We start from the raw sequence: 10473 nt of genomic DNA on the forward strand, positions 1-10473 counted from the left end.
ATATGAAATTATACCTTGTTTTAATTAACACGTTCCTGACAACTAGTAAGACTGAGTATCTTTTTTATATAGTTATTGACTATTTGAGTTTCCTCTTCTGTGGATTGTCTATTCATATCATCTACCCATTTTTCTTTTTTTCTTTTTTTTTTTTTTTGAGACGGAGTCTCGCTTTGTGGTCCAGGCTGGAGTGCAGTGGCCAGATCTCAGCTCACTGCAAGCTCCGCCTCCCGGGTTTACGCCATTCTCCTGCCTCAGCCTCCCGAGTAGCTGGGACTACAGGCACCCGCCACCTCGCCCGGCTAGTTTTTTGTATTTTTTAGTAGAGACGGGGTTTCACCGTGTTCGCCAGGATGGTCTCGATCTCCTGACCTCGTGATCCGCCCGTCTCGGCCTCCCAAAGTGCTGGGATTACAGGCTTGAGCCACCGCGCCCGGCCCATCTACCCATTTTTCTAACAGGGAGTTTCTCTTTTTCCCTCAGTTGCTTTTGTTTTATTTTTGAAAACAGACATGGTGGCCTGTTAGGCACTTTTAAAATGCGTATCTATTTAGATACTTGAGATGTATTATTATTTAATAATATATCACGCGTTTTATTGAAGGGCAACATTTCTAATTATGTAAGTAATCACCTTTCATTTTCTGTCATCAGGGAAATTGCTTCTTTTGTCCCAAAGAAGGTTGCCCAACAATGGGTCATTTTGCTGATAGATTTCACCTCAAAAATATGAAGACTAATGGATTATATTATTTTTTAAACACAGGGTCTCTTTCCCCATTTGCCCGTAAGTATTATAGCTAAGTTTTATTGTAATGCTTTAAGGTACTTATCTTTAAAAATTCAACAGTTTTTATTGAGTGTCTACTAAATAATTGGGCATTGGGCCAGACTGGGAATTCAGTGAAGAACAACACAGTGAGGTCTTTAACTGAGTTTAGGCTAATGGGAAAGACAGCAAGTAAAATCTCAGTTCCAATCCTGAGTAATAAACTTTCTCTTAGGAAACATTCAAGATATGTGCATAGCATAAAGGTCAGGGAGCCTTTCTAAGCTGACTCCTGTAGGATGAGTAAGAGGGAGAAGGAAAGTAGGAGTATTCTAGGCAGAAGGGACCATATCTGTAAATGCCTGGAAGTCAGAGAGAGCAGAAACTGAAAGAAGCCCCTGCCAGGATTGTAGAGACCGGGAGGACAGTGATAGGAGATGAAGTGGGAGAGACAAATTGGTACAGATAATGAGGGATGGGCCTTGTGTCCCAAGTGGAGAGGTTGGGCTTTGTCTGTGGGTGAATGGAAAGCCATTGAAGGGTATTAAGAATTACCAGATTATTTTTATTTTTAGAAAAATCGCTTTAGTTTCTGCATGGATTAGAAGGCCACAAGATGGAAGCAGGGTGCCTGTTAGATAATTATTGCCACAATTCAGGGAGAAAAAAAAAAAGTAGAGAGGTTGCAAAGATAGTTAGAAGGTAGAAGCAAAATGGATCTAGGTGAATGGATTTAAAAATGCAGAAAAGTAAGGCGTCAAGGACAGTTCTGGCTGTGGATGAGGTGTCATTCTCTGAGCTTGACAACACAGGAAGAAAGGCTAGTGTGGAGCAAGATGATGGGCTAGTTTCTCACATGTTACTTTGGAGCTGCCTTTAGAGTTTGAGAGTATGTGTGCCCCATGAGGCAGGTAGAGATAGGGATCTCAGCCTCTGGAAATGGATGTGTTCTACAGAGATTTGGGAGTCACTCAGCCTGTAGTCAGTGTGGTGAAAGTGGATGATGTCCTTACCCAAGAAGAATGTGCCAGATGAGAAGGAAAGAGAGCAGAGAAAGAGGCCCCTGCAAAGGAGACTGAAGAATGGGCAGAGAGAAGGAAGACCAGTGAAGGTTATCGTTAATAGAGCCAAAGAAAGAAAGATGAGGAGGAAGAGAGGAGACATATGCCACAGCAAATTGTTTTTTTTTTTTTGAGACGGAGTCTCCCTCTGTTGCCCAGGCTGGAGTGCAGTGGTGCGATCTCAGTTCACTGCAAGCTCCACCTCTCTGGTTCAGACCATTCTCCTGCCTCAGCCTCCTGAGTAGCTGGGACTAGAGGTGCACGCCACCACGCGTGGCTAATTTTTTGTACTTTTAGTAGAGACGGGGTTTCACCATGTTAGCCAGGATGGTCTCGATCTCCTGACCTCGTGATCTGCCCGTCTCGGCCTCCCAAAGTGCTAGGATTACAGGCGTGATCCCCTGCTCCTGGCCCACTACAAATATTTTTATGACTTCTAAGAATGGAAGTCCTGTGTCTTCTTTTGTCTATTTCCTTTGTATTGTGGTCAAATGAGACAGGGCCCCACAGAGGCTCATTGGGTGAAGAAACAATTCAGCCCTTACTGAGCTTGGCTAGGGTGGTTTCAGTGGAGAGATAGCAGGGGGACCCAGATTCCAGTAGAAAGATAGCAGGGGGACCCAGATTCCAGTAGAATAGGCTGAGAAGAGAAAGAAAATTCTTTGACAATGATTAACTCAGGAATTGAAATTCCTCTCTGGTAGGTTTCTTTCCCTTTTCAATTCTTTTTCAAATAATCATATGAAGAATTGCATTGTTTTAGTTTGCTATTAAGCATACAGTAATTTAAGAATTCAATAAAAAGATCTGTTTAGCTCTGGATGTAAAAATTTACATTTGACCATTTACAAGGGAATGATCCTACTGACAGATACTATATTGATCTGTATCTATGTGTACTGGGCATTCTTAGCACATATCCCTGCAGGAGAAGAAGAATGACTCGCTTTGCCTCTAAATGATTATAAAAGCACACGTCTTCTTGCCCAATAGGTTTCCTAGGTTTTTCTGGATTAATTGTCACACTACGGCAAATAAAAATTTGGCTATAGAAAGTATACATGCTATATATATGCCACACAATACAAAGGAAATAGACAAAAGAAGACACAGGACTTCCCTTTTTAAAAGTGATAACAATACCTGGAAAAATAAAGAATGTTCTTTTAAAAATATTATTAAACTATTTTTTTTCTGGAAAATTAAAATGTGGCCCATAATGTGTATTTTTAAATGTAGTTTTTCACCAAATTCACTGAAACTAAAGTTGTATTTTTGCATGAATATGTGCAGCACTGTTCAAATACAACCCTGAAAATTGTATTTCCATTAAAGGATCCAGGATGTCATACTTCCCATGTGTTTTTAACCCTTTCTCTCCCTTTCTTTCTTGTTTCCTTATATCTAGGTTGGAGGCACAGATTGTCTGTTAAACTCAGAGGAAGCAAAGTCACTCAAGGGACTGTCTTTCTTCGTGTAGGCGGGACAATTGGGAAAACTGGGGAGGTTGCCATTGCCAGGTAGGCACAGTGAGAAACTGACGCTTTGCACCGTGCTGGGGGCTCGGTAACACTCAGTGAGACTGGCTCAGTAAGCTGTTCAGTCTTCTCTTTTCCTATAATTCCACAGGCTACCATGTTATCTTTGATTCTTCTTTTTACTTCACGTTTTCCAAATATAAAGTAGAAATCATAATATGTATTTTCTCTACAGTTCCAACTAGAAACAGAAAATGTTAGGAAATGATAACATGAAAATACAGATCTAGATAATAGAGCAAGTGGAAAAAAACTGACAGTATTCAAGGTATATTTTTAATCCCATTCACTTAATATTATACAAATATAAGCATATAGTTTTCTTTGTGTAAGTAACACATGAGACATTTATATAAATTGCTAAATTTCTAATAAGCTGTCTAAGCATTACCCACAGATACAGGACATGTGTTAGAATAGTCAGAGGTTAAAAATAATCTAGTTCAGATGTTCCTTTTGTATCTTTTGCTAAAGCCTCCTTTTATCTTGAAATTTGCTTAATCTTTTATTTACTCAGCCTTAGCATTTTTGTATTATGTTCATGTCCATTATTTTATTCTGTAATTTATGTCAGAATTAACATTATACATACTAATTAGATGCAACCTGTTTTGCAAACAGAGGAATGGATTAGGTGTTTTATCTCTGTGATTTCCATAATCCTCAAACACTGGGCACAGGCACGAACGGCAGAGATTTTTTGGTTATTTTGTCAGTTGAGAGATGCATCAGTTTTATCACTGGCAGAGTTTCTGCACGTCATCTTGCCTTGGTCCAACTGTCTGTAAATATAAGCTCAGTGAGTGATGATCTGGATCCTGGTTGGTGCACAGGCTCCAGCCCACCCTTCTTCTAGCCATGTCTCCCACCATTTGGCTTTGTTCCACCTTCAGTTCAGCGAGGCTACACTGTTTGCACTACCCAGCACTGAATAGATCTCACCCTTACCTTTCTTCAGGACTTCACCCATGCTGTTCCTTTGTTGCAGATACTTTTTCCTGTCTGCTATTTTGTTTCTACCTGTTCTTCATGGCTCCATCAAGCCTCCCTCTGAGAGCAGTTCAGCACAATCATGTGCCTGTGGTTTTGAGGCTCACAGGATGCTGGATAAAAGCTGTGTGATTTGTACCCTTCACAGAGGCACCTAACCTGGGGCAGCTGGCGATGAATATGCAGTTTCTGCCTCTTTTAAGACTTGTGAGAGCGTTTCCACATCTCTGTTCTTTTGATAACGGCCGAAGAAGCTGTTTGTAATGCTGTTGCATAGTTACCCAATCCTCTTTTAAGAAAAAGTAAGCATTGAAGGTTCACAGCAGATTTCTCATCTTGAAATGAAGTCAGCTAGCTAAATTTGTATGCTGGTCTAGTTCTATTCTTCAGACAAGTTTTTTAAGTCCAGCTTCTCCATGCTCATGGATAGGAAGAATCAATATCATTAAAATGACAATATCAATAACATGAAAAGACAGATCTAGATAATCGAGCAAGTGGAAAAAAATTGATAGCATATAAGGTATATTTTTAATCCCATTCATTTAATACTATACAAATATGAGCATATATTTTTATTTGTGCAACTCACAAATAAATAAGACCGTTATATAAATTGCTAAATTTCTTTTTCTTTTCTTTTTTTTTTTTGAGATAGAATCTTGCTCTGTCACCCAGGTTGGAGTGTAGTGGTGTGATCTTGCCTCATTGCAACCTCCCCTTCCCGGGTTCAAGTGATTATCCTGCCTCAGCCTCCTGAGTAACTGGGATTAATTACGCGTGCCCACCACCATGCCTGGCTAATTTTTGTATTTTTAGTAGAGACAGGGTTCACTATGTTTGCCAGGCTGATCTCAAACTCCTAGCCTCAAGTGATCTGAGCACCTCAGCCTCCCAAAATACTGGCATTACAGGCCTGAGCCCACTGCGCCTGGCCAAATTGCTAAATTTCTAATAGGCTATCTACTGCCCAAAGCAATTTATAGATTCAATGCACCATTGAGTTTATTCACAGAACTAAAAAAAACCATTTTAAAATTGATATGGAACCAAAAAAAATAAATAAATAAAAAGAGCCCGAATAGCCTAGACAATCCTAAGCAAAAAGAACAAAGCTAGAGGCATCATGCTACCTGACTTCAAACTACACTACAGGGCCATGGTACTGCTACAAAAACAGACACATAGACCAATTGAATAGAGTAGAGAATCCAGAAATAAGGCCACATACCTATAGTTATCTGATCTTTGACAAATCTGTCAAAAACAAGCAATGGAGAAAGAATCTCCTACTCAATAAATGGTGCTGGGATACCTGGTTAGCCATAAGCCAAAGGTACTGAAACTGGACCTCTTGCTTACACCATATATTACAAGAATTAACTCAAGATAGATTAAAGACTTAAATGTAAAACCCAGAACTATAAAAACTCTGGAAGACAACTTAGGTAATACCACTGAGGACATAGGCCCAGGCAAAGATTTCATGATGAACATGGCGAAAGCAATTGCAGTGAAAGCAAAAATTAACAAACGGAATCTAATTAAACTAAAGAGCTTCTGCACAGCAAAAGAAACTATCAACAGAGTGAACAGACAACCTACAGAATGGGAGAAAACTTTGGCAACCTATCCATCTGACAAATGTCTAATATCCCACATCTATAAGGAACTTAAATAAATTTACAAGGCAAAAACAAACAACTACATTACCAAGTGGGCAAAGGACATCAACAGACACTTTTCAAAAGAAGACATACACATGACCATCAAGCATATGAAAAAAAGCCCAACATCACTGATCATTAGAGAAATGCAAATCAAAATTATAATAAGATACCATCTCACATCAGTCAGAATGGCTATTATTAAAAGTCAAAAAATAACATACTGAGGTTTGGAGAAAAAGGAACACTTACACACTGCTGGTTGGAATGTAAATTTGTTCAACCATTGTGGAAGGCCTCAAGGACCTAAAGACAGAAATATCGTTTGACCCAGCAATCACGTTTCTGATTATATACCCAAAGGAATAGAAATTGTTCTATTGTAAAGACACATGCATGCCTATGTTAATGCAGCACTATTCATAATAGCAAAGACGTGGAATCAACCCACATGTCCATCAATGACAGACTAGATAAAGAAAATGTGGTACCTATATACCATGGAATACTATGCAGCCATAAAAAAGAATGAGATCATGTCCTTCGCAGGAACATGGATGGAGCTGGAGGCCATTATCCTTAGCAAACTAGTGCAGGAACAGGAAACCAAATACTGAATATTCTCACTTATAAGTGGGAGCTAAATGATGAGAACACACAGACACATACAACGAAACAACACACACTGGGACCTACCAGAGGGTGAAGGGTGGGAGGAGGGCGAGGATCAGGAAAAATAGTTAATGGGTACTAGGCTTAATATGTGAGTGATGAAGTAATCTGTACAACAGACCCCCATGACACATGTTTACCTAGGTACCTGCACATGTACCCCTGACCTTAAGTGTTAATAAAAAAAAAAGTCCAGCTTCACCATAGGTTATATCTTAGCTAACTGGACTTCTAAAGACATAAAGGGCTGCATTGTATGGGCACTGAGTGAAGATAGTTCTTGGAATAACAGAAAGATTACCCTTAAGAATTTGGAAGAACAGTTTCCTCTGGTAATTAAATCAATTAATTCCACTAGTAATATAATAAGACAGACCCTAGAAACAGCAATATTCATTCGTTAATTCATTCAGCAAATATGTAGGTGCCTACACTGTGCCAGGAACTGTTCTAATTGCTGGGGATGCAGACACAGTTCCTTCTTTCACAGAGCTAATATTGCAGTTTGAGTAGACAAATGATACATTAACAGAAGAATGGTTTTAAGTTATGAAGAAATAAGGAAAGGTGATACAGTATGGAGCAACATGGGGACAAATTTAGTTATGGTTGTAGCTTAATCATTTACTAACTAGAGTTTAATTTATGTTGCCAACACAACAAAAAAGGGACTGTTTCATCAGAAGGAGAATATTAGCAATAGCCATAGGAAATGGGAGTCAGGAAGCTCTTCCGGAGGTCAGAGATGTTGGTTTGGGTGCCACGACCAATTTGGGTCACAGTGGAGAATTTTTGCATGATAGGGAAGAAACATGTCATTGGTTTCGCTTTGGCTTGGATGGAACATACCTTATGCCTCGAGATATGGCGCCTCTCTCTGCTCTATTGCTGTGATCAACAAAATGTCTTTTGATCACTAATTTGGTTACCCAATTCCTTTTATGTGGTTAAACAAGGTACCAGAAAAAGGGCACGGGAGCTTTCTGGTTAATCAAAGGGAGGCATTTCCACACTGTGAATTGGTGAACAGGCTTCTGGTTTATAGATAAGTCTCATGTAAATTTAGTCCACTATTGAGAATTTCTTGATTTCCTGGTGTCAGTATAATCTGGTTTCTGATACTACAAAGCCAAGACCAGATCTTTCACTGTGGAGAAATCACAATAATGCCTCTCTAGGTATTCTCTAAAAATCACCTAGCCAAGCTTTCCATTTACTTCACCCTTCTTTCAAACTTCAGAACCATGCTATTCTGAGATGCTGATCAATACACATGGAAAGAATAAATCTCCTACAAGCAAATGCTAGCAAATACAAGTTTCTCTTCCATAGTGCATGCACACATGTGTTTTCTTTCATTCAGTGCTGTGAACAGCCAGTGCAAACTTATGAGTCTTATTTTTGTTTATAGTGGAAAACTTGAGCCAGGCATGACTTACACGAAATTAATCGATGCAGATGTTAACGTTGGAAACATTACAAGTGTTCAGTTCATCTGGAAAAAACATTTGTTTGAAGATTCTCAGAATAAGTTGGGAGCAGAAATGGTGATAAATACATCTGGGAAATATGGATATAAGTAAGTATTGCTTTTTCCTTTTCATTTTAGTACTTTACATTTTATAAATGGTGTTTAAGCCCATAGATAATTTGAAATGTGCAGGTAGTATAAAAATTTATAGACTTTGAAATTTTGCAATTAAAGAAAAGGAAAATTTAAGAAACCAATGCTTTATTTGCAGAAGTGTTCAAACATAAGAATGACTCATTAAATCAGGGCATCTACCAATGTCTTTTTCTTCCCTGGCGTCAGGTTAAAATTCCTTTTTTTTTTTTTGCCTTAAAAACTTTCAGATCTACCTTCTGTAGCCAAGACATTATGGGACCTAATATTCCCCAGAATCTGAAACCATGCCAACCTCAGATACAGTCTTGATGGATTTCTTTAGTAGGAGCAGTGAAGAAAAGTGTCTCCTTCCGCCTGGCATCCAGACCAAATGTAACCCTTGTAAATGACTCCCAGTCATTTGCAAGGGTCCTACTCAGAGTCAAGTACAGGTTTGGTTTTTTTCTGTGTAGAATGTTCATCTAATTGCACCTTAAAAACACACTGAACCCTGGGACAAAAGATAATTCCTGTGGCCTCTAGGAATCTGGATGTCAGTGACAAAATAGAGCTGTTTTGGAATTTTCCTGAATAAGAAGAGGTGATGCAAATGTACGGTGAGTGTATAAACTCACTGGAAAAAAAGTGAGCCTCTGGTTTGCTGAGTTTTTGAAGTACATTTTCAGATAAAATAATCATTGTTCTAAAATTATATAAAACTATTTGTTATGTTGTTAAATCTTGCTGAGACAAATTATGACTATAGTGCATGATATATAGTAGATTATAACCTTGTGGGTTGATGTGTCTATCTAGTAATAATAAAAACTAATGAGATTGCACTAGTATTTCCAAGGTGTTCCTTGGTGTTCAGGGTGTGCATAAGAGAGATTTTAGAGCTTATCTCTTGTGTGTTCATCAGTTAGCAATGGGACCTGAAGTTCAACAACCCGGGGTATAGCCCCCTTCCTCCAAAAGTCCCTGCCACAGGAGAATTACTCCTCTCCATGGGTCTTGAAGTCTCTATGGTGAATTTGTATCTAGCCTCAAGGCAGCATTTCATTTGTAAAGCACTTGGATAACCTTTTGTTCTTGCAATAACAATATTACAATATTTAAATATGTCCATTGTGGTTTTTTTTTTCTTTATGTTGCTTCAATTTCTTCCAAGTAAGTTGTCCTTAGCCAGCGAAAGGGAGAAATTTTGTATTTTCATTTGCTCTGCTTTCTATCACTAGGCACAGTGTTTAGCCTATAAGTCTGTGCTATAAATATTGTTGGAGAGAAACGATGACAGATAACTCTGCAGAGGGTTTCTCGATTCTCCTTGGCGGCTCATTGCCAGCTGAACCTTCAGAAGGACCCGTGGATGTACATAAATAAATCTGTGCTGTGGCGGAAAGCAGAGAAGCAAGTGGGATACTCTCCCATTTTGCGAGTAAGGGATAGAAGATTACTGGGGAGAAGGAGGAAAATGGGTTCAGGGACATTTGGCATGATCCGGCGGTGTGTACTGCTCTCACTCGTGGGCTGCACATATTCACACCTAGGCCAATCCAGGAGCAGAGTGGCTATGAGTAAGCTCAGTAGAAGGGACTGAGCCGTTCTGAGTAATTGTGTCACAGTCCAGCATTCATTAGCAAGCTGGTGGTGAAGTCAGCACAGGCCCTCGGGGAGAGAAGTCTTCCTGAGAGCAGCTGTCCCGAGCCTGCGCAGGTCCCAAGGTGGAGGAAGAGTTATGGATCCGGCCGTGGCATTAGGCAACATGAGTACTAGCTGCCTCCTCACCCAAGAGGTCTCTAGGCTGGCTCCTTCAAGGCTTGAAAAGACTAATGGTAGTCAATTAACTTCCGAGAACCCTATTTTAATAAAGTATAGACTTACTGTCCTATAGTTCTTAATATCTGTCCTCTTTTTTGCATCATAAGAACGTGTGAGGATGAAAAATAGTGCATGAACTATCTAGACAAAGGAATTCCAAAAGTTCAAGGTGACGCCGTTATTTTCTGTGTGTGCTATTCCCTAAGGAAGCACTAAAAAAATGATTCCCTTTCCCTCTGAGTGCCCTGCATTATTGTAGCATAGCAATTATGGCCTACTACTGTTTTAGCAAGGACTATTACTGAATTGTTCTGCTTCCTGAATGAATGCTGAAAATGCAGTCCAATTA

The 10473-nt window shown here is 39.4% G+C and overlaps 1 protein-coding gene across 1 annotated transcript in view; it reads left to right on the forward strand.

Moving 5' to 3' along the window:
• Positions 1 to 9423, forward strand: part of PNLIPRP3 (pancreatic lipase related protein 3) — a 50297-nt gene extending 40874 nt beyond the window's left edge. The window contains exons 9-12 of the mRNA XM_015148308.3: positions 655 to 787; positions 3239 to 3350; positions 8109 to 8276; positions 8552 to 9423. Of these exons, the coding sequence (XP_015003794.2) occupies positions 655 to 787; positions 3239 to 3350; positions 8109 to 8276; positions 8552 to 8633 (495 nt within the window). The 3' untranslated portion in view covers positions 8634 to 9423. The remainder of the gene's footprint in view (positions 1 to 654; positions 788 to 3238; positions 3351 to 8108; positions 8277 to 8551) is intronic.
• The last annotated feature ends 1050 nt before the right edge of the window (positions 9424 to 10473 follow it).

Source organism: Macaca mulatta, chromosome 9 (genome assembly GCF_049350105.2).
Source record: "Macaca mulatta isolate MMU2019108-1 chromosome 9, T2T-MMU8v2.0, whole genome shotgun sequence".
In the NCBI taxonomy this organism is placed as follows: Eukaryota; Metazoa; Chordata; class Mammalia; order Primates; family Cercopithecidae; genus Macaca; species Macaca mulatta.